The 24,828-nt window shown below is 45.1% G+C and overlaps 1 protein-coding gene and 1 pseudogene across 3 annotated transcripts; one reads left to right on the top strand and one right to left on the bottom strand.

Annotated features, from left to right (window-relative positions):
- Positions 1–1,831: 1,831 nt before the first annotated feature.
- LOC129695360 (uncharacterized) lies at positions 1,832–21,151 on the bottom strand. 3 transcript variants are annotated; one of them, XR_008723147.1, is made up of 4 exons: positions 21,000–21,151; positions 19,040–19,162; positions 5,103–5,258; positions 1,832–2,522 (listed from the first exon to the last, which is right to left on the bottom strand). XR_008723147.1 is itself a non-coding variant. In XM_055632244.1 (3 exons), the coding sequence occupies exons 1-3, from the start codon at positions 9,710–9,712 to the stop codon at positions 2,230–2,232; spliced, it is 474 nt and encodes a 157-aa protein (XP_055488219.1). In that variant the 5' UTR covers positions 9,713–9,776; the 3' UTR covers positions 1,832–2,229. The 3 variants fall into 3 exon arrangements, 2 of the variants coding, with proteins under 2 accessions (XP_055488219.1, XP_055488218.1); XM_055632244.1 differs by lacking the exons at positions 19,040–19,162; positions 21,000–21,151 and adding an exon at positions 9,688–9,776; XM_055632243.1 differs by lacking the exons at positions 19,040–19,162; positions 21,000–21,151 and adding an exon at positions 8,120–8,472.
- A 3,332-nt stretch (positions 21,152–24,483) lies between these two features.
- Positions 24,484–24,591, top strand: LOC129695951 (U2 spliceosomal RNA; annotated as a pseudogene).
- Positions 24,592–24,828: the final 237 nt, after the last annotated feature.

Genomic DNA, 24,828 nt, shown 5'->3' with positions numbered 1-24,828 from the left:
TACATGGAGGGGATGCCCGGGGTTTTCCAGGATGACCTGCACCTTGCGCCTCATACGCCTCTCAAGCACATCCATCCCAAGGACATGTATGCCAAGCCCCCTCTGTCCCTCTACATTTCTCATTATCAGTTACATCCTTGGTGTAACTTCCATCTCAAATTCACATGAACAATCTCTGACACCTCTGTCCCCTTTCTAAATTTCTCTGTCTCCAACACAGGTCAAAGACTATTGACTGAGGCCTTCTACAAACCCACCAGCTCCCACAGTTATCTGGACTAAACCTATCCCCACCCTGCCTCTTGCAAATACACTATCCACAAATCAATTTCCATCTCTGCGGCATCTGATCTCACATTGAGGTTTTCGTCTCTAGTGCATCTGAGATGCCTACTTTCCTCCTGCTTTCACAGTTGGTTCCCTCACCCGTTTTTGCTCTGGGCCCCATCATTCTGCTCACAGCCCCCTCCCCCCTCTAGATGAAGCAAGGATAGAGAGTTCCTGACCCTCACCTTTCACCCCAACATCCTCCGCATCCGACGTATCATCCTGACATTGCCGTCACCTCCAACATGACCCCACCTCCAGTAACACATCTTCCCATCTCCACCCTTTTCCACCTTCCACAGAGACCGCTCCCTCCGCAACTTTTTGGTTCACTCATCCCTTCTCACCTAAACCACCCCATCCCCAGGCACTTTCCCCTGCAACCAATTAAGATGATACAAAGATTCACATGCAGCTCTTCCAACCTCATCTATAACTGCATTCAGTGTGACCTCCTTTACATCGATGCGACCAAGGGTAGACTTGGCGACCATTTCGCTGAACACTTGCACTTGGTCTGCCAAAGCCTGCTGGATCTTATGGCTGTGAACCATTCCATTCACCTTCCCATTCCCATACTGGCCTTTCTGCCCTGCATTGCTAGAGTGAGACCACACACGAAGTGGCAGAACGGCCCCTCATATTCCACTTGGGTAGCTTATAACCTAATGGTAGGAACATTGAATTCTCAAATTTCAGCTAACCAACCTGCAGACAACCCTCTTTTTCTCCTTGTCCTCATCTCTTCCCTATACCCCACCTTGATTTGAACCTATTTTGCCCCGACCTGCAAACCCCATCACCTTCCACCTATATTCCTTCTGTTGACTTCACAATTCGTGCATCTTCTACCTTATCTCACACTGTTTGTCTTTTCATCTCTATCCATGTCCTCCAGAGATGTTGCTTCATCTGCTGAGTTACTTTAGAACTTTGTGTCTTTTTTTGTATGAACCAGCATCTGAAGTGTCTTGTGTACGTACCCTTGATGCATTCTCTATCTGCACTGATCTTCCCTTCATACGCCTTATTTTCTGGCTAATTTTCTGCCCATCTGAAATCTTATCTATAACTTTCTTCTCCACTTTCAACCATACAGATAATTTTTATTTCAAAAGGCAATCCTCTTTTTAAGACTTTTCCTCCTCCAGTATTGACCATGGTTGTAATTCCTTTTAATCTCTCTAGAACTGTTGTTTAATCTCGTGATCTGAAACATATTCTCTCTGCATTATTTCTTTTTGCAGAACATTTGACTGCCTCTGTAGCATTTTTCTTTTTCGATTATGCCTTTGTAAAGTATCATGGGATGTTGCAATTTTTTTTACATAAATGATGGATGAGCAAGCTTTGGATGATGCTAGCAATGGTGGCATACAAAATCTTTCAGGGAGATCTTCAGGAGGTTTTCAGGAAAACTTTTCAGGGCACAAACTTCATTCAACAATGTGCTGGGCCATTAAACTAATTGGCTTTACTGAAGAAATGCGAAAAGAACGGCAGCTACTTCAATTCGTATTTTAATTGATTGTTTGAGAAATTCAGAATAACATAGACATTACAAGTGGTTCAAAGAGATCACACACTAACACTTTTCAAAGCAGACTACAGACTACATTTGATTAACCTGCACTGCACTCCCAAAATATAACCATCCCTGTCAGTACTTTGTGAGAGAATTTCATTTGTCAAATGGTACCAGATTTCCAAAATATGTGAAAGAAATTCTTGGAAAGTTTGCAGACTTCTGTATCCAACTTTCAAAAAAGGCTACTGGAAGATTAAGAGGGCTAATCAACTGAGCTTAATTCTAAAGAAAATGTACTACTTTGCTTTAACCTCTGGCTTTTCAATATTAACAATATTTCTTAAATGCAGATTTGCAGTCATTTCTATTTATTATTATCTGCAGAAATTAATCATATCCTGTTTGCTACACTTTTCAGAGCAACATCTATGTAAAATTGAAATTTGTTTTCCAGTCCGATTTCTTAGATTTTTTTTTGGAGGTTGATCTTGCATTATGGCGTTATATATAACCTCAAAAACATATTTATTAACTAAATTTGTCGCCTCGTCACTCTCAACTTTGTCATCATAAAATGGCGGTTGACTATCAAATGCATTCGCATCAGGAATCTCCCTCACATCTCGCTCATTGTAATCATCATCCGCAGGTAATTCCTGAGAGTCATCTGCAAGAGAAATAGAATTTCAGCTATGAGCACTGTAAAGGGGCTGTCCCACTGTGTGGTGACCTAATCTGCAAGTTTAGAAGAGTTTGCCCTCAATTCAAATTTTGGTCGAGGAAAATGTTTCAGCATGTTGAAAAATTTTCCACTCCTTCTCCCCCCCCTTCTCTCCCCTTCTCTCCCTTTCTCTCCCCTTCTTTCCCCTTCTCTCCCTCCACCCTCTCCGCGCTCTCTAAAGGACTTACCGTACACTGTGCAGCTGTCTTTTACCTTTCTGTTCATCGCGGGAGTGACTTTCAGACAGCGCTCCCTCGCTTTCCCTGGCCCCAACCTTTGCGATGTGTTTGTGTGTGTGTGTGTGTGTGCGTGTGCGGTCGGTCGATCCGGCTCTCGGTTTCATCACATCACCTCTGCTTCAGGGTGTGAAGAGTTCTAATCTTTTCACTGCTATCTGCTTAGTTACTTCAGAAGCTGCTTTACTGCACAGAGAAAGAGACACTTGTGGTGAACAACTGTTCCATTCAGTTGACAGGTCTGTTTAAGCATTTGTAAGTTCATAAGTTCATAGGTTATAGGAGCAGAATGAGGCTATTCGGCCCATCGAGTCTACTCCACCATTCAATCATGGCTGATCTTTCTTTCCCTCTCAACCCCATTTTCTTGCCTTCTCCCCACTACTCCTGACATCCTTACTAATCATGTCTGAATCCTCACCAGACATATCTGATCAAGCATTGATAAGTACAAAAACAAAAACAGAAACCAGTACAGTAGTCATTTTTGCATAATTGGCAAAACTGATTCAGCTGAGAGATTTCATTGATCAGCCAATTGGTTGAGAGATATAACATTACAGAGTTGTTCACCTTTATGCCTACTGCCATAAGGTAGTCATAGAATCACAGAGCTATGCAGCACAGAAACATGCTCTTTGGCCCAATGTTCATGCCTACCAAGTTGCCTAACCAAGCTAGTTCCACTCTCCTGGCTCAAATCCCTCCAAAAATGTCCTATCCACATAGCTGCCCTAATGTTTTTGAACTGCCCTAATTGCACCCACTTCTACCAATTCCTCTGGGGGCTCGTTCCCCATATGATCCTCCCTCTGTGTGAAAAAGTTGCCTCTCGGTTTTCCTTTAAAATCTTTCCAATCTCACCTTAAATCTGTGCCCTCTAGTTTTAGACTCTGGGGAGAAGAACATGGCGATTCATCTTATCTATGTCCCTCATGATGTTATAAACCTCGATAAGATCACGCCTCAGCTTCCCCACTCGCAGAAAAAAGCCCCAGGCTATCTAGTCTCTCATTACAATTCAATCCCTCCAGTCTTGCAATGTTCTTGAAAAATTATCTTGCACCGTTTCCAGTATAGTGTCATCCTTCCTGCAGCAGGTCAACCTGAGTTGTGTACGATCCTTCAAAGGCTGTCTTGTACATGGTTCCCCAACTCCTTCAGTTAATATACTGACTGATGTGCCAAATGCCTTCTTTACCACACTGTCCATCGGTGTCACCACCCACTGCCTTTGAAGGGTTGACTTCCTTCCTTCGTGAAAAATGAATGCTTTGTTCAATATCGAGCAGGAAACCAAACAATGTTGGAATCTAAATCAAACAAACAAAATTGCTTGAACTACTTAGCAGATCAAGCATCATTTGAGGAAAGGGAAACGCTTCATCAGAACTGAGAAAGAGGGAAAGCAAGTTTAGTTTGGAGGTACGGTGTAGAAACAGGCCCTTTGGGTCATTAGGTCAACCAGCGATCCCCATACACTAGCACTATCCTGCACACTAGGGACAATTTACAATGTTTACCAAAGCCAATTAACCTACAAACCGGTACATGTTTGGAGTGTGGAAGGAAACTTGAGTGCCTGGAAAAAATTCATGTGGTTACATACAAACTCCATACACACAGATCCTGTAATCAGAACCCGGGTCTCTGACGCTGTAAGGCAGCAACTCTACCGCTGTGCTACCGAGTGGTCCAGGTATCAGAGAAGTTGGGGAGTGGGTAATGGCTGGAACAAAGGGAATGCCTGTAGTAGGGTGAAAGGATAGACAGTCATTGAATTGAAGGCTGAGTTCGTCTGTCTGTACAATGTGTTGCCATCAAGGTGAAGACTGACTGATGCCGTATAGTCTGGAATGGACTGAGCAGGCTATGACATACAAACAAAAGAAAACAGAAAGAGAGGAATTTCAAGCACAAATGAGTAGTCCTGATACAAACAGAAAGAAAGAACAAGTTATCTGAAGGTGGCAAATCCAATATTGGGCCCTGCAGGCTGAGGTGTTGTTCCTTGGGGCTCACTGTCGCAGTGTTGGGGGCGACAGAGAGCGAGGTCAGAGTGGGGGTGGGATGGTGAATTCAAATGACGGGCCTCCTGAGGAGCTCAGGTGGGCTGTGGGCTGTGGGCTGATGCGCTTGAGGAGACCTGACCAAGGCACTCAGCATTTTGCTGCATTTGTCCATCAGGCTGTCCTAATGCACTCATCATCCGCAGCACAACATACGTGCTTTTCCCCTCAGTGAATGGATGATGGCCTACCCTTTCCCTGACTGCACACAACTCACTCACCGTAGGCAGGTGCCTCCTCGGAGCTGTCTGTTCTGGCTCTGCGAACCATTGCACCAAACCTGGTGGCTGTCATATCCATATCATCCCATGGGACCGTATCTATGCCTTTTATTTGTGAAGATAGTTTCAGCTGGATGGGCGGGAATTCCTTGGCAACTGAAACAAAAAAATCATAAAGGTCGAGCTATGATTGGGGTCATTATTCAAAGTCCAAAGTCTGGTCGGCCCGCACGCTCGATGTACTGGAGCAGTTCCTGCGAACACACACGAGACGTCCAAGGGAAGCATCTCATAGATGGTCCAGCATATTTTCCACTAACCTTCTCAGACACGTTTCACTAATGCTTGCTTGCTATGAGAGCCTTCCCTTTCACTTGAAGTGCCTATTTTGTTAATAGGGCTTCATGTATCTGTTCTAGGGGCGATCATGGCAATGTCTTTCGAGCAAGATCTGCCCACATCATCAATTATTAATTCCATAGAGAATGAAAGAGACATAGTCATATAGCAGGGAAACAGGCCCTTCAGCCCAACTTGCCCATGCCCTCCAACATGTCCCATCCACACTAGCCCCACCAGCCTGCGTTTGGCCCATGTCCTGTCCATGTACCTGTCCAAATATTTGTTTTATTGCTTTTATAGTACTTAACTACCTCTTCTGGAAGCTCATTCCATATACCCACCACCCTCGATATGAAAAAAATACCCCTCAGGTTTCTCTAAAATCTTTCCCCTCTCACCTTAAATCTATGATCCCTGGCTCTTGATTCCCCTACTCTGGGAAAAAGACTGTGCATTTAGCCTATATATTCAACTCTTGATCTCATGTTCACCCCTCACCCTCCTGCATTTAACATATCTTTTATCATTATAATTTTATATACTTTGATAAGATCACCATCAGCCTCCTACGCTCCAAGGATTAAAGTCCTTCCTTAGAGCAGGGTGACCAAAACTGAACACACTATTCCAAATATGACCTCATCAATGTCTTGTACAACTGTAACAAAACCTCCAAACTTCTGTTCTCAATACATTGGCTGATGAAGGCCATTGTATCAAAAGCCTTCTTTACCATGCTATCTACCTGTGATGCCACTTTCACTGAACTATGTATCTGTACTCCCAGATCCCTTTGTTCTACAACACTATCCAGAACCCTGATATTCACTGTGAAGATCCTGGGTAGTTTGACTTCACAAAATGCAACACGTCTAACTTGTCTCCATTAAACCCCATCAACCATTCCTCAGTTCAATTACCCAACCGATGATTGTAGAATGGTTTTGGCCTGAAATGTTGCCTATCTCCTTCGCTCCATAGATGCTGCTGCACCCGCTGAGTTTCTCCAGCATTTTTGTGTACCTTCGATTTTCCAGCAGATCCTTCTTGAAGACTACTGTAATGCTTGGAAACCATCTACGCTATCTATGATATTATCCACTTTAGTGTCATCTGCAAACTTTCTAATCATGCCTTCTGGAGTCATACAGCACGGAAACAGGCCCACCAACCCAACTTGTCCATGACGACTAACCAGCCCCATCTACACTAGTCCCACCTTCCTGTGTTTGTCCTATATCCCTATCCTGTCCATGTACCTGTCCAAATGTTTATTTAAACATTGTGATAGTTCCCTGAGGCTTACCCTTAGTTACAGGTTTCCAGTACGACAAACAACCCACCACTGCTTCCTTACATGAAGCCAAATCTCTATCCAGTCAGCTAGCTTCCCCATGGATCTCATCTCTTAGAGAACAGCTTATCTTGCAGAACTTTATTAAATGCCTTGCCAAAGGCCATAAAGGCAACGTCACTGTATTTGCCCTCATCAATCTTTTTGGTTGCTTCTTCAAAAAATTCAATCAGATTCGTAACAGACAATCTCCCACATACAAAACCATGCTGACTATCCCTAATCAACCCCTGTCTATCAATATCACTATCTCAGTATTGATTAATTATTTCACTTGTTTTATTCATGGGAAACATATATCACCGTCAAAACCAGCCATATTGACCATCCCTAACTTCAGTATTGGAGTTAGTTAAGAATTGAACGCAGAGACAGGTCTGGAGTCACATGCGTAAGGATGGCAGAATTGTTGAATCCTATAGCCTCAGGCATGCTATTACTGTGACCACATTTACTGTATAACTTGATTGTAAGTTGCTCAATTGACATATTAAGGTTAGGTCTCATGTCACTGGAGCAAAGGTCCAAACATCTTGATTTTGCTCTGTTCAATGAACCTCAGCCACTATTAAACACCCCATGTTAATTTAGATCAAGTGCCTTTTATTGGGCTAGTCATCATTTATACCTCAGCAAAAGTACACTCATCAGATGATATTAGGAGCACCGTGTGCAGTTCTGGTCTCCCATTACAGAAAGGATGTGAAGGCTTTGGAGTGGGTGCAGAAGAGGTTTACCAGAAAGCTTCCTGGATTAGAGGATATTAGCAATGTGGAGTTTTGGATTAACTTGGATGGTTTTCTCTGGGAAGTCGGAGGCTGAGGAGAGACCTGATACAGATACACAAAACTCGGAGAGGCAGAGATAGGGTTGACAGTCAGAACCTTTTTCCCAAGGTGACATTTTCAATGACTAGAGGCCAAACCTTTACGGTCAGAGGGGGAAAGTTTAAAGGAGATGTGTGGGGCATGACTTTAACACAGAGTAGTGGTTGCCTAAATACACTCTCAGTGGTGGTGGTGGAAGCAGGTACAAGATTGACATTTAAGAAGTATATAGATAGGCTTACAGATATGCAGGGAAAAGAGAGATATGGATTAATGCAGATGAAGAAATTAGTTTAATTTAGCATCATGTTTGGCACAAACATTGTGAGCCAAAGGCCCTGTTTCTGTGCTGTACTGTTCTATGTTCTATTGTCCTATAATAATGATAATATGTGAGCTGTATTCATGGTCACAAGTAGCAAAACTAAACACTCGCCTTATTAGCGATGAGTGGCATTTTCTCTGATCACTCGAGTAAAGATTGCAATACTCACGAGGTGTGCGGTGATCGACAACAAACCAGTTTGTAGAGAAACGGGCACACATGGTGTCAAATGTATTTCCCATCTTCTGAAGGCATTTCTTTCCAAATTCAGCATCAAATTTTCCAGAAGCAAAGGAGGGCAATAGCAGCCCAATTGTCAGTATGGGCACCAAATGCCGCATGTTTAGATTTGTACAGGAACCAGGAGCAACTTGCCTTAATCTCCCTCTGATGCTTCCTCAATACAAAATGAAGCTGCCTTCACCAACTGCCAGAACATAGAACTAAATTTCTATTCCTCTCTCTAACTCTTACTTGATCGACTTTTTTGATTAGTTCTGAACAAATATCTTTCTCTCCCTGTTTAGCATTCATCTCCCTTTATAGTGATCTTGCTCCTTGCTTGTGTCTCATCACTGTTTTCCATTAACTTTTGTGCATTTGCAGTGTGCTTTGGACATTTCTCCAACATCTGAAAGCCATAATGTCCCAACCAAATGTAACAACTCTTTCTTTGATTAATCTGTACTTTAACCAGACAGCAGGAGCCAACCATCCTGCTTTGTTACCCAGTAAGATCATGGGTGATCTGCAGCTTTAGCTCGACTTTGGGTAGCACTGCAGCACACCTGAGATAACGACCGTCTCACAGTTTCTGCCACCAAACTTCAATCCTGACTTCAGGCACTGTCTGTGTTGAATCTGCACGTTTTCTTTACGGTGAATACTTCCTCTGCTTGCTCTGGTTTTCATAGATGTGCAGATGTGCAGAATTATGTTAATTGTCTGCTGAAAAATGTCCCCAAAAGAATAAAGATTAATCATTTTTCCTATTCTTAATGTGAGCGGTAGAATGTGGGGCGGAGTTAGTGGAATGTGGGAGAAGAAAGAATAGAAGAGGAGCAGGTTTGTATTCAATTAAGCTATCGTCACCATCTTGTTTCCATTGTTAATTGCTTGGAGAACTCAAGCAGAGGGTTTAAGATTTGGTTTAAGATGTCCAAACCACCTTATAGTCAGCCAGAAATAAATAGGAACTGCAGATGCTGGTTTATGATGGCGCCTAACGCGAGGGGCTCAACTGCAGTCCGTCTGTATTAAAAAAAATATTTGTATGTTTTTGGTTCTAATTGTTATTATTTTTTAGCTGTGTATATGTGGGGAAGGGGGAGTGGGGGTGGAATCCATTTAATCTCTTCCCTGTATGGGACCCGACGTTTTCCCTGTCGGGTCTCCGGTATCATTGGGCCTAACACCATGGAGCCGGTGGCGGCATCCAACCGGATCCAACCTGAAGGCTCCAGTCGTGGAGCCTGCGGACTCGCCATCACGGGGCCGGCCGACTTCGGAATGGGGAGAGCTGTGGTGGCGCGCGACTGCAACCCGACTTCGGAGCTTCGGAGGCTCTGGCCTCCGGGCCCTTTGGGCGGTAACATCTGGAGCTCGCAGGTCCCTGGTGGGAGACCACTTTTAGGAGCTCCCGCAACGGCAACTTCTCCCTCCAGAATCATGGGGTTTAAATGACTTGGAGTGGGGCCTAACATCTCCCGGCGCGGCTTAAACCGTCGTGGGACTTACCATCGCCCGCCGGGGGCTTTAACATCGTGAGCCCCAGTTGCCTCGATGCTGTAGTTGGACTGCTGGACCACTGGAGAAGAACAATGGGAAGAGATAAGTCTTATGCCTTCCATCACAGTGAGGAGGTGTTGGAGATTCACTGTGATGGATGTTTGTGTAAATTGTGTTAAGTGTGTGTCTTGTTTTTTTTTGTGGTAATGTCATGACTGTAGGAATGGAATTTTGTTCAAACCTTGTCTGTTTGAATGAAAATAAAAGGCATTCTATTCTATTCTATACCAAAGATGGATGCAACATGCTGGAGTAACTCAGCGGGGTCACTGTAAACCACTGTGGCTGAGGTGTCTGGTATTGCTGCAGACCCCCTGGGGCTAGATCTGCTATTTTGGCTCCTGTGATTAAGGTGTGTTTAATATTTGCCTCTCATTGGAATTCAGTCAGAATGCCACCATGTTGCCTACTCTGTTGAATCGTGCATGTGTGCACACAGTACTCCCAATGGTGCTTCCTCTTTGAATGCATCAGCAAACACCCACTATCTTCACTTACTTTCCAATGTGCTGGCCAATGTTTGTTCCAATTACTCTCCTGGTGGGGAATCCTCTTTCATTCGAGTGAAGGTGGCTACTGGGACCACAAGACGCACCTTCAGACCATGTGATTTCTGCCTTTTAAAAACAATCAGAACTGGCTGGCTAACAGGCGACTGGCACGGCAGAGTGCATGCACACACGTTGTTGGAAAATGCGGAGAGGAGCAGATTTGTGGTGATTGGGGTCACAGTCACTGTCTTGCCGCAATGTCTCCATTGTTCTGTTAATTGGTTGGAGTTCCCAAGTAAAGGCCAATTTTCAAAGGCCAAAGTCTGAAGAAGGGTCGCCATCCGAAACGTCACCTATTCCTATTCTTCAGAGATGCTGTCTGACCCTCTGAGTTACTCCATCTTTTTGTGTCCATCTCCAATTTCCCCTCACTCTTTCGGACTAGGCCACGCTATATAAAACTACTTGCACATCTCTACGCTACCCAAGCCACATTAGCATCAGCTTATGCCTTTGAGAGATAATTTCCATTTGTTTGAAGTGTGCAATGGGAAATTAAGAAGGATTGGTTGGCCACGGAAGGGAGTAGGTTTCAAGTTTCTGTGGTTTGCTTGTGTCTCATTACAAAATGTAGCTGACTTGACCAGTTGGTTGAAATTTATTTTCCTCTCGTAAACACATATTTGACAAGATTTATTGATTTCTTCTGAATAGCTTTCTTTCTCTCCCTGACTTTCACATTTAGTTTAGTTTAGAGATACAGTGCAGAAACAGGACCTTTGGTCCACAGAATCAGCGCCGGCCAGTTATCCCCGCACACCTACAATATCCCACGCACACCAGGGACAATTTACAGTTGTACCAAGCCAATTAACATACAAACCTGTACATCTTTGGAGTGTGGGATGAAACCGGAGATCCAGGAGAAAACCCAGGCAGGTCACTGGAAAAGCATACAAACTCCATACAGACAGCAACCGTAGTCAGGATTGAACCGGGTCTCTGGTGCTGTAAGCAGCAACTCTACCGCTGCACCACCGTGCTGCCCCTTTATTCCCCTTTGTTGTAACGTTGTTCTGTTTTTGCTTCTTCACTGTTTTCTATTAACTTTTGTGCCTTTGCCGTGTGCTTTGGAAATTTCTCCGACATCTTCTAACCATAATGTCCCAACCAAATGTAACAACAACTTTTTAATTGATTAATATTTACTTTAACCAATTATCATGAGATCATGTAAAAAAAAGATAGCAGCAGTCAACCAGCCTGCTTTGTTACTCAGTAAGATCCTGGATGATTGTTAACTTTAGCTGCACTTTGGGACTTTATCGGCGACTGCCAGCATCCGTCATAGGTCGTTACAGGTCGCCGGAAATTTTCAACATGTTGAAAATCCAACAGCGACCAGAACAAGGTACGACTCTTTGTACGACTACTCACGACCATACAGGCTTCACCCCGCGATATGCCTCCAGGGTGTCGCCTGTATGGTCGTGAGTAGTCTCCTCAGTCACCCAAAGAGTCGTAGCGTCCTTCTGGTCACCGCTGAATTTTCAACATGTTGAAAATTTTCTCCGACCTGCAACAACCTATGACGGGTGCCGGCAGTCACCGAAAAAGTAGCCTAAGTGGGACAGGCCCACGACTCTCTCACAATTCCTCAGATCCGCATTCAATCTGGACTTTGGGTGCCGCCTGCATGGAATTTGCACATTTTTTCCTGTGAATGCGTGGGTTTTCTCCAACATCTCAAAGATAAATGGATTGGTTGGTTAATTGGCCACTGCAAATCTCTTGTGTTTTGTTAGGTGTTGATTGGATTGTGGGGAGAATAAATACGGGACTAGTGTAGGACTACTGCGAGAGGTGGGTTGGTGGTCAGTACAGATTCAATGGGCCAAAGGGCCTGTTTCCATAGTGTAACTCTTTACGAGCCCATGACTTTTGTGCACAGCTTTTATACTATCTCTTGCTTCTCTTGATCCCAAAAAATCTATTCATCTTTGCTTTGAATATATTCAACAATTTATCATCCATGGACCTTCAGCTGAGAATTCCAAACATTTGCTATCTGTTGACATTGCCATCTTGCCACAGTAGACCTCGTAGAAATGAGAGCAGTCCACCTGTGAAACAAATATAACATTGTGGGGACAGAAATCCTTGGAAGTTAAAGCTTGAATTGTGGACAACAGACCCCGACTGTATCGATCATGAAATTATAAAGATCTCACAGGGGGTATTCAAAGGAAGTGAATACATCTCCAAACAAGATGCCTCGTATTGCCATCTCACATTTTGCACAGGCCACCAGTTATCTGATTGTGATAGCGGCATCATTCAAGCAGTGTAGGTGACACTCACAGACACATTTCCTCTCTCCTGTTGGAAGGTGCGCTGCATAACTGGAGACAGGAGCTGCCACCCATGAGGGAACTCGTGTTTAGTTTAGTTTGGCAATACACGGCACAAACAGGCCTGGGAGGGATGGAGAGAGAGGGATAGCAAGGGTTACTTGAAGTTTGAGAAGTTAATGTTTATACTGCTGGGGTGTAAGCTGTCAAGCGAAATATAAAGTGCTGTTCCTTAGAGTTAGATTCACAGAGCTTAGTTAGATTTACAGGGTTGTAGTACACAGAACAGACCCTCCATCTCACTACATCCTTGCTGTCCAATGTACCCATTTACACTGATCCCATTTGCCTGCATTACAGCCGTATCCTTTGATACCTTGCCCATTTAATGCTTGGCCACATACCTTTTCAATGTGATGATTGCATCTGATTCCACCACTCCCTTCTGGCAGAGATTTCCAAATACCAACTCCCGTAAATCTCATTCCGCTCAACTTAAACCTCTGCCCTCCTGCTGGGAGTTCCGATGGCAGGCGGCCAAGGATGGGCCCGCGGGAATCCCAGGGGTTGGTCAAGGACGTGGCACCAAGTACAAAGAGGGACCCGTGGTGGTGGTGTGAGGGGAGCAGCCGAGAGCCAAGAGGGACCATTGTTTACAGTGTTACGGGTGTGCCCCACAGCTCTACCCCACTACTCCCAGCTCTTCTCCACAAAGCAAACCGTTACTTCAGCAGTTAGTCTGCACCATAAGAGTTGTCATGGAAATGTGGCTCATGCTGTACGCTTAATATGCACAGAGTCCTGAGGTGCACCATTCGCTGTTATAGTTTATAGTGCCATGGACAAGCTGCATTTAGTGCAAAGCCCTGTCTGTAGGACGGATTTCAGAGACGACTGGTGCAGAATGCATGCCTCACAACGGAGGCCAGTCTGTACGCAGCTGAGCATCTGGTTACATTTTTTCATTGGATACTGACTGCCATCGTGACCTGCCTTCTCTTTAGGATGCTGTGGCTAAAATTCAAAAGTTCACGTTCATAAGTGATGTGAGCAGAATTAGGCCATTTGGCCCATCAAGTTTACTCCACCATTCAATCATGGCAGATATATCTCTCCCTCCTAACCCCATTCTCCTGCCTTCTCCCCATAACCCCAGACACCTGCACTAATAAAGAATCTATCTATCACTGCCTTAAAACTAACATTGACTTGGCCTCAATCTCTGCTTTAAAACATCAATTGACTTGACCATGGTTAAAATGCATCTCATTGCAGATCACCACAGGCACATCTTTGAAGGGTGCAATCTCTTTGCACACTAAGCACTATTCAGGTGGATGCAGGAGAACTGATCCTCAAGGGTCTTCAAGAGTGCCTCCATCAAGGAGTATCCTCCTTTTCCTCTTGTTCTTCCACCAGTAGCCTAGGTCTGCTGGCTGTCTACTTACCCCCCCCCCCACCCCAACCCCAAGTCATGTTGTAGATACCACAGGAATAGCTGCAAAAAGCACCACACCCGCCACCCCCCCCCCCCCCCCCCCCCACCTCCCCCCCACCACATATGACCAACTAAGACAGTAGTAGAATTTGACCATTCAGCCCATCATGTCTTGCATGCAATCCTGGATGATCTATTTTTCCTTCTCAACCCCATTTTCCAGTCTTCTTTTGTGACCTTTGACGGCCTTACTCATCAAGAACCCATCAAGTCTACTCAACTATTCAATCATTGCTGATCTATCTTTATGTCTCAACCCCATTCTGTTGCCTTCTCCCTGTTAACTTTGACGCTTATAGATCGAGATCCTGTCTAACCACTTTAAAAATGCACAATGACTTAGCCTCCACAGCCATCTGTGGCGATAAATTCCACAGATTCATCCGCCACTGGCTAAAGAAATTCCTCATCTCCTTTCTGAAGATGTATCTTAAAATCCCACGCACACTGGTGTCTGGCAGAAACAGGTCTAAGCTAAGATGTAGGTCTAACATCAGCCTCAAAGCTCTCTCAAGATGTCTTAACTCCAGTTCCTACACATACTAATTAATTCTGTACACTAGCTTGTTTTCCAATTAATCACCAACAAAACTGGAAGTGTCAGAGAGTCATAGAGTCAAACTGCATGGAAGCAGGCCCTTCTGCCCAACTTCCCCACACCGGGCAACATCATCCCAGCTACACTAGTCCGACCTCCCTGCATTTGGCTCATATACCTCTTAGTTGTATGCACTAACCACCCTTTGTGTAAAAGAGTTACCCCTCAGGTACCTATTAAATCTTTCTCCTCTCACCTTCAACCTATGTCCTCTGGTTCTCGATTCTCATACTTTGGGCAAGAGACTCTGTGCATTTAACCAATCTATTCCTCTCTTGTGTCAAGTGGTCGATGATCCGTTAAACAACACAACATTGGAAAGGTTTGGGAGATTGAGAGTTGCAAGCCCTGCATACGCTCTGTGTGTGCTAAGCATATGGTGTTGGCTTCTCTGTCACAAGCCAGTCTGGAAGATTTGGACTGAGGCTTGGCAAGAAGGTGTTGGTACACATTGCAACACAGCCAACAGAGCACCTGCAGTGGGAAAGCAACAGCCACTAAAGATCCTTTGATTTCATAGTCAATCGGCTTATTAACATTCTGTTCCCCAGGTGGCAGTGTAACCACATCACCCTCTGTTTGTATCGGGCTGGTCAGAATCAATTGAAGCATGAGTAATAAAGCAAAAATACTTGGCTTTCGTGGGCAATTAACTGAAAGATCCAGGAGAACTCTTTCACGCCAGTACATCATGTAGCGTGCAGAGATCGCAATGTCCTTTTCTTCAGAGCAGTCTCACACGTTCGGAATACAACACCCACGTTATATTGTGCTGAGTTATTTACTAGTGTACAAAAATAGGGATGTTATGCTGAGGCTTTATAAGGCACTGGTCAGACCGCATTTGGAGTATTGTGAGCAGTTTTGGGCCCCATATATGAGGAAGGATGCGCTGGTGTGGGAGAGGGTCCAGTGCAGGTTTATAAGAATGGTCCCAGGAATGTTTGGGCTAATGTTTATTGAGTGTTTGAAGGCACTGGGCTGGTACTCGCTGGAGCTTAGAGGGATGACCTCATAGAAACCTACTGAATAACCTATCTACTTCCAGAAAGGCCTGGATAGTGTGAACGTGGAGAGGATGTTTCCACTCGTGGGAAAGTCTAGGACCACAGGCCATACTCAGAATTAAATTATGTATTTTTAGAAAGGAGACGAGGAGGAATTCCTTTCAGTCAAGAGTATGGTCAATCTGTGTTCATTGCCACAGAAGGTTGTGGAGGCCAAGGTCATGGATATTTTTAAGGAATAGATTGACAAATTTGTGCTTAGTGAGGGTGTCAGGAGTCATGGGGAGAAGAATGGGGTTGAGAGAGAAATATCTTTATTCTTCATTCTTTGGAGCGCAGAAGACTTGATAGAGGTCTTTAAAATGATGAGAGGGATAGACAGAGTTGATGTGGATAAGCTTTTTCCATTGAGAGTACGGAAGATTCAAACAAGAGGACATGATTTGAAAATTAAGGGACAGAGGTTTAGTGGTAACATGAGAGGGAACTTCTTTACTCTGAGAGTGGTAGCTGTGTGGAATGAGCTTCCAGTGGAAGTGGTGGAGACAGGTTCGATTTTATCATTTAAAAATAAATTGGATAGGTATATGGACAGGAAAGGAATGGAGGGTTATGGTCTAAGTGCAGGTAGATGGGACTAGGTGAGAGTAAGTGTTCGGCACGGACTAGAAGGGCCGAGATGGCCTGTTTCCGTGCTGTAATTGTGATATGGTTATATGGTTATATAGATCAGCTATGATTGAATGGGGGAATAGATCTGATGGGCTGAATGGCCTAATTCTGCTCCTAGAACTTATGAACCAGGCTGTTGAAATGCTTCTCGGGTGGAACATACTTACCTTGTGCTGGTAGAGGGCTGCCGTTGAGATGCTCTTTGTGGATCAGTACATTCCAGACTTCCCTAGACTTTGCAAGGCAGAAGTCAGGAATGAACTGGAGATCAGATGAGTTCGTATTTAACCTACTGCTTCAGCACTGGTCTCGGCAGAGGACCATGTGTCCAGGTCCTCAGCTTTCCACTATGCACAGCTAAAGTAGATTGACTCCACATGCCTCCACTTCCTCAGAAGACAAAGGAAATTTGGCATATCTCCAATGTCTCTTACCAACATCTGTAGGTGCCCCGTAGCAGGCATGCTATCAAGATGCAACACACCTTGAATTTTTTCGGATATCAGCTCTGCATAACAATGTAGGAATATAATCTGGGAAATCACATGTCTCACTTGAACACTGCTCTGCCCAAGACCACAAGAAATCGCAGAGTCATTAACTAGCCCAGTCCATCATACAAACCAGTCTCCCCACTGGTTTGTATGATGGAGCTTATCATCGACTCCCATCGACTCCATCTACACCACGCTGCCTCAGGAAAGCCCACCTGCCATTATAATCAAGGACCACCTACATCCCAGTCATTCCTGCTTTCTCCATCACCCTTTGGGTCGAAGATACAAAAGCAAGAAAGTATGTACCACCAGAATCAGGAACGGCTGCTTTCCCACTGCTATCAGACTCTTGAAAGGACAAAGAACAAAGGAAAAAGGACATTTATTGCCAAATACACCAATTGGTGTGGTGAAATTTAAGTTGCCATTGCAGCACACCAATAATATAAATATCTTATTTGCTAAGGATGTACTCTCAATCTACCTTGTTGTGGCCTGTGCACATTTAAAATCTGTAGCTGTAGCACTATATTGTACCCATGGCCGAGTGATATGCTTCAATAGCATACAAAGAAAGTCTTTCACTGTATCTCTGTGCACATAATAATAATAATGATAATAATAATAATACCAATAATAATACAGATACCAATATCCCACGCCAATACACGTTGGATCACCATCTATATTTAATAAATACATTTATTTCCTTAGCTTCCTTAGGATTATTTATTATTTTACTTGAGTTATTTAAAGGCAGTTCAATGGACCTTATCAGCAGCAACATGTCAAAATATCATCAGGATAACCTGGGGCAGTGCCTCAGGTCACACTACCCGAGATCATAGCCTGAATAACAATTCAATTAAGACGAGGCCTTGTTGACCTGATTTCAAAACAATGTAAATATTGTTATCATAAACATGAAAACATTGAACATAAAAATTATTGATTCACAAAATCATATCCATGGTTGTGCTGCTTAGGATCATCTGAGGAATATTGCAGGTGATGCTTCCTTACTTTATACGAGGATGTACGACTAGATGGGAGAGGTTGAGTTCCTTTGAGTTCCCCAAAGGGAGAGGTTGAGTTCCTTGGAGCACGGGAGGATGAGCGGTGATCTTATAGAGGTGTATAAAATCATCAGAGGAATAAATCAGGTAGATGCACAGAATCTCTCATATAGGTACACTCATATAGGTGAATCAAGGACCAGAGGACATAGGTTTAAGGTGAAGGGGAAAAGATTTAATGGGAATCTGAGGGGTAACTTTTTCATACAAAAGATGGTGGGTGTATGGAACAAGCTGCTCGAGGAGGTAGTTGAGGCGGGGACTGTCCCAAAGTTTAAGAAACAGTTAGATAGGCACATGGATAGGACAGGTTTGGAGGGATATGGACCAAATGCAGGCAGGTGGGCTAGTGAAGCTGGGACATGTTGGCCGGTGTGGGCAAGTTGGGCCGAAGTGCCCGTTTCCACACTGCATCTCTCTATGACTTTGGATTGGGCAACCACTCCTCTGCTGGAATGTGATGCTGACGTTGCGAGGTCATTGATGAAAAGGAGAATATTAGAGGATCCTCACCCACTCTTTGCACAATGTACATGTTGGGCCAATCCAGCGCAAACCCTGGTTGGCGATGAATCACTGGTTAGACCACACTTGGAGTGTGCATTTCTCATCGTCTCACTATAGGAAGGCAGTCATTGCACTGGAGAAGATGCAGCAGAGAAGCACCATGATGATGCCTTGATTGGTGGACTATGGTTCTGAGAGCATGCTCTATGATTTATTTGTTTTTCCTGGAGCAACGGAGACTGAAATAGAGGCATCCAATATTATAACAGGCATACATAGGGCAGATAGAATTATTCTTCCATGGTAAAGGTTATTAAAAAAATAGGGTATAGTTTTAAGGTGAGTGGTAGAAGATATAAAGGAGATCTAAAGGGAAAGATTTTCACACAGAAAGTGGTTGATATCTGTACCATTCTGCAAGAGGGGGCGGTGGAATATGATACAATCACTATGTTTAATGGACATAGTGAATAAACAAGGTACAGCGGGATACAACCCTAATGCAGTCAACATGGGATCAGAGTAGCTTGTTGTTCAATGGTTCAATGGTCCTTTTATTATTTTTTGTACCAAGGCACAGTAAAATTCTTTTTTTTGTCCTCACCTTCTCCATCATGGTCTGGTTTGACTCAGCCACCAAGCACGACATCCAGAGGCTGCAGCGAATCTTCCATTCAGCTCTGAAGGTTGTTGGCTGCAACCTTCCCCCCCATTGACGAACTGTACACTGCAAGGGCCAGGAAGCGAGCGGATAAGATCATCCCGGCCACAAACTCTTTGAAGCATTTCCCTCTCGAAGGCGACTCCAAAGCCTTCGCAGCCAGACATAAAAAACAGCTTTTTTTCCACGAGTAGTAGCTCTACTCAATAACCAAAAATCTGTAGCCTAATTTTGCTCTGGTATTTTATTTCATTCACATGTTTAAACTATAATGTTTTATTATTAATATTTAATGTTTTATGTGTCATTCTTAATTGTTACTGTAGGTCATGCTGTTACTTGCGAGCGCAGCACAAAGGCAAATTCCTTGTATGTGTACATACTTGGCCAATAAACTTATTTATTCATTCAGATCAGTTAGATAAATATATGGCATAGAAACAGCTCATTGAGTCCATATGCAAGTGGCCAGGTTTTGGTGCCTTTTTCAAAATCCCAGCTGCTGCTGAACAGAAATGCCCGTTGCAGCCAATGCCTCCATCTGGATCACCAGCAAACCATTAACCCTCTCCTTGCCCGTCCACCTTCAGCCTTTTGTGCCCCGGGGGAACCTCCCGCAGCCGACCTTGAGGTCTTGGAAGGTAAGACCCCCGACCCCTGGCCTCTGGGGTGGTCATTATGAGATGCAGGGTTATAGTTTATTGAATAAGGAATGTTTGAATGCTTTACCTTTTAGTTTTTGTTTAGTTTAGTGACACAGGCCCTTCAGCCCATCCAGTCTGCACTGACGAGCGAGCCCTGCACATTAACACTATCCTACACATACAAGGGACAATTTTTACATTTATATCAAGCCAATTAACCTACAAACCTGTACGTCTTTGGTGTGTGGGCAGAAACTGAAGATCTCGGAGAAAACCCATGCAGGTCATGGGGAGAACATACAAACTTCATACAGACAAGCCCCCGTAGTCAGGATAGAACCCGGGTCTCTGGCGCTGTAAGGCAGCAACTCTACCGCCGTGCCACTGTGCCCATGCCTTGCCTTACCTCTTGCATATATTTGTACCTTGCTACTCCTGCTCCCGTGACTGAATAGACCAATGCGAAGGTGCACTCATATTTCTTCTTTAATTGAAAGAACCATCAAGGTTTAGAGGGATATAGGCCAAATGCTGAGATTGGTGAGAATGGATGAGTGGGGCCAAGAAACCTGTTTCCACGCTGTATGGTTCAATGACTCTATGTGACTCCATCTCGCTCCATAAATTCCCTTATGCTTTGCACACCTGCTGAAAGGTGCTGGGAACATTTCCTGCCTTTATTTCCATCTCTAATGGTGGAAATTAATCTTAAGTGTGAACTAGCTAAATGCCAAACTGATGTTAATAGGCCTGTCCCACTTAGGCAACTTTTTAGGCGACTGCAGGAGACTATGCAGTTGCCACATGGTCGCCACATGTTTATGGGTGGTTGTCGGGGAGTCGCCTTCATGTCGTGAGGAGTTCCTGCATTCTCGGAACTAGTAGCAGCCTCATTATGGTCACAGAGAATTTTTCAACATGTTTAAAAATTAGCGGTGACTAGAATTAAGCCGTCATGGAGAGTAGCGAGAATTCTAGTGCCGTAGATGGGTTGCCAGGAGGTCCTGGTGGGTCGCCAGGAGGTCAAAGGTTCTCGAAGGTTCTTGTAGGTTGTAGCTGGTGCTGACTGGTGAATTTCATTGGCTCATTGGGAAAAAAAACGTAAGCAGTAGTTTTCAGAATCGGTAATGTTAATGTCCGCCGAGCTGAACAGCCGTGTGTCTCTGGCTTCTTAAAAGTTGTCTCCACTCCTTTTTCCTTCTTATCTCCCCCTCTCCTACCTCTCTCCCCCATCTCCCCCCTTCTTTTAAAGGACTTACCGTACACTGTGTTTTCAACGTCTTAATTACAGTGCCAACCTTCCTGTTCATCGCGGTGTGTGTCTGTATCATTGGCTTTGCACCGTGTGAATTTCACTCAGACAGCGCTCCCTCCGCTTGCCCTGTCTCCGCCTGCATAACGGGCTGGTGAAAAAAGCATAACGGGCTGGTGAAGGAAGCAAAGTGTGTGTGTGTGTTTGTGTGAGTGTGTGTGTGTGTGTGTTTGTGTGAGTGTGTGTGTGTGTGTGTGTTTATGTGTGTGTGTGTTCCACTCTGACACCTGCCAGCAGTCACCTGAAAAATCCCCCAAGTGTGACAGGCCCATAACATTTACTATTAAATTCTAATTAAGAGGAATAATAAATTTGAAATTGGAGTCTTCACATCATTGCATAATTCACATGTGAGTCAAGAGAAGATATGGGCCCTGATCAACTGAGCAATGAGCACAGAATGGTCCAGTTTATACATGCTAGGCAGACACCTACTCCTCCAGTATAAGATCAACGCTGCCTCCAAGTTAATTATTCATGATCAACACAACTTATTGTGGTCGTTCGGGGTATTCAATGGCATGAGTGTTAACAGTTCATCCACCTCATGCTCTTAGATCAGTGATTCAATGCTTCTTCAATATTGAGTATAGAGGTACAATGAAATTGATTTTTTTGCATACATTTCAGTAAATTATCACTATACGTAAACACAATCCCAGATCAAGTACAAAGTGTATCGAAATGGTGTACTGAGACCATATACATGAGGCACCATTTTCAAAGTCCAAGTTGCTTTATGCAGCTGGGCTTAAAGACGCATGGTCCAGGCAGGGTGGGAGGGTCGGCCTGGCGAGGCGTAGCTGTAGACATCCTCCAACACTGCTCCACCACTCTGTCCGGTCCACACACTCAATCTCCTGAAGATAAAAATCGTGAAAACAGGTTAGACTTAACTAAAGAAAGAACTGCAAATATTGTCCTTGGAAATTAAGCATTTGGTTCAGTGTTTCAATGGTACTTTATTGCCACATGTACCAAGGTACAGTGAAATTCATTTTTGTATGCAGTTCAGTACAAGTATCACTATACATAAGCACTTAGATCCATCTTGGATGAGCATCTCAGAAACAGAAGATGGACACAAAATGCTGGAGTAACGCCGTGGGACAAGCAACATCTCTGGAGAGAAGGAATGGGTGATGTTTCGGGTCGAGACCCTTCTTCGGACTGACGTCAGGGGAGGGAGACATAGATAAATAAGTGTGTGAAGGTGTGAAAAGGGCAAAGGGAATGGAGATCAAGGACAATATTGAATAGATCATTGTTAGCTGGGAGAAGATAACGCAGAGATAGAATGTAATCATAGACAGTAAGACTGGTCAGAGAACTGGGATGGTGGGGGGATGGAGAGAGAGTGAAAGCAAGGGTTACTTCAAGTTAGAGAAGTCAATGTTCATACCATTGGGGTATAAGCTGCCCAACGAAATATGAGGTGTTGTTCTGTCAATTTGCACTGGGCCTCACTCTGACAATGGAGGAGGCCCAGGGCCAGAAAGGTTAATGTGGGAATGGGAGAGGGAGTTGGAGTGTCCAGTAACCGGGAGATCAGGTAGGTTCAGGCGGACTGAGCGAGGTGTTCAGTGAAACGATCACCGAGCCTGCGCTTGGTCTCACCGATATACAGGTGTCCACACCTGAAAAGACTGTCAGGGTCCTTGGATGGAGTCGAGGGGGGAGGTATAGCGCCAGGTGTGGCATCTCCTGCAGTTGCAGGGGAAAGGACCTGGGGAGGGGGTGGTTTGGGTGAGAAGGGACGAGTTGACCTGGGAGTTGCGGAGGGAACTTGAACAATGGCTGCCTTGCCAGCAGTCTGTCACGTCCCTTCTCCGTTTTTAATATTTTAAGTATGTTTTAAATGTGTGTTTAAATGTTTCTAGGTTAGTTTATGAGGAGGGGGATAGGGGGAATCTTTTTTTCAGACACTAACCTCGACAGAGATGCGTTGTTAACAACAGGATTGGCGCTCCCTTTCCTGGAGACCGGCCTGGAGCTTCAAGCCGCACGCGCGGAGCGGACATTAACATCGCGGAGCTGCGATCTTTATCGAGGATTGCCAGAAGAAGTGCTCCGACCGCAAGGCCTGTGGACTTTTAACAACGTGAAGTCGCGGTCTACAGTAAGAAGCGACCGACTCGGGAACTCCTTGCCGCGGAGTGTTGCGATCCGTCCTGATGTCGGAGTTTCGATCATCCCGACAAGAGGGCCTGAACATCAGACCGACTGTAGCATCGAACTGCAGAGGGTTCAAATGCCCCGACCAGGGGCGAACAAAGGAGAAAGATGACTAAAGATGACTTAACTTTATAGCCAGTGAGGAATGTTGATTCCACTGTGGTGGATGTTTATGTTAAATTTTACTTCGGAGTCACGTGAGTGACTTCGTGAAGAACCCCGCTTCCACGCATGCGTGTCATATCGCTACACGCATTGCAACGAGTCACACAGGGGGGAACGGCGTTCCCCAAGCGGGAGATTTGAAAGTCGGGAACAGCAAGTAAGAGACTCTGCGTTCCTTTTTTCTACTTACTTTTAGGTGGCTGCGGAAAGCCGGCGGGGAGACCCGTGGAGGGCGAGCAGCCAGCAGCAGCAACGGCACGAGTTTCCCTGGAGGGGAACAACCTGTGCCCGACTTCGCTCCCGCACCGGCAAAATTCACTTCTCGGCCGGGCGGGAAGCAAAGTAAAGAGGTCCCTATGCCGGTCTCAAACGAGACTGGCTTGGGAGCAGTCGGTAGCAGCCAGCGCAGAGGCTGCGGGACAGACAGCTCGGACCAGCGAGGGGCTCGGAACGCTCAGCGAGTGCAGCGGCACTTATGGAGTCGGAACGGGACGTTCGGGCTGAAAACCTTCTTCACAAGGTAAGGCCCAGGGTCCAGGGGATCCATAGGAACAGCCGGGGTTACCGGCTGCGGAACTGCCGCGAAGGACCAGGCCCGTGAACACCGGGGTCGGTCCAGGCGGCTCGAACCCGACACAGGGAACGACGGTCACCGGCGGGAGAAGGAAAGTCGGGAACAGCAGGTAAGAGACCCTGCGTTTCCTTCAACTTACCTTCTAGGTGCAGACATGGACCAGGTCCATGTAAGGTGCAGAAGGCCGGCGGGAGAACCACGGAGGAGCGGCAGCAGCAGCAGCAGCGGCAGCGGCAGCAACAGTGGCAGCCGGCAGCTGCAGGAGTACTGACAGCGGCAGGAGCACAGGCAGCAGCAGTGGCAGCTGGCACTTCGTGAGGAGCTGGCAACGGCAGGAGCAGCATGGGCACATCGATTCCCGGAGAGGGAAAAACACCTGTGCCCAACTTCGCTCCAGCATGGTGAGAAAGTTCATTTCTCGACAGCAAAGGACTTTGCAGTTGACTGGCTGCAATCTACTACAAGGGACCAGTATGTGAGTTCCAGGGTCGGTCCCAGCGGGGTTTTCGTTACAATAATTGCTTCTCGGCTTTTTGGCTAAGATCAAGTGTAGTATCTGTTCTTATCAATTTAATATCTGATACACCCCTTATCTAGGGACCATATATATTAAATAAAAACTATAGTAGCTGTTATCATCAGTTTTAATGTCTTATATGTCCCTTAGCTAAGGACCATATAAGTAGGAGTGCCCAGAATTGAGGGCATTAGAGTGGGGTTGGCCGGCTGCAACGACCACTAGGGACCAGTACCGTCAGTACGGGGGTCGGTCCCAGGGGTCTAAGATAAAGGAGCAGCCAGGAGTGCTGAGAGCGTTGAAGTCAGGTTAAAGGAATAGATGGAAGCAGCTGTGCCAGTTATC

This window comes from Leucoraja erinacea, chromosome 3 (assembly GCF_028641065.1).
Source record: "Leucoraja erinacea ecotype New England chromosome 3, Leri_hhj_1, whole genome shotgun sequence".
Taxonomy (NCBI): Eukaryota; Metazoa; Chordata; class Chondrichthyes; order Rajiformes; family Rajidae; genus Leucoraja; species Leucoraja erinaceus.
The sequence above is the reverse complement of the archived record's forward strand: the minus strand, read 5'-3'. Positions and strand labels throughout refer to the sequence as shown.

Coding starts and splice junctions, on each gene's coding strand:
- LOC129695360 (XM_055632243.1), bottom strand. CDS start 8,291: ATGCGGCATTTGGTGCCCATACTGACAATTGGGCTGCTATTGCCCTCC. Junction 5,259..8,119: donor TGTCGATCACCGCACACCTC/GTGAGTATTGCA, acceptor TTTTTGTTTCAG/TTGCCAAGGAATTCCCGCCC. Junction 2,523..5,102: donor CGAGGAGGCACCTGCCTACG/GTGAGTGAGTTG, acceptor TTTCTCTTGCAG/ATGACTCTCAGGAATTACCT.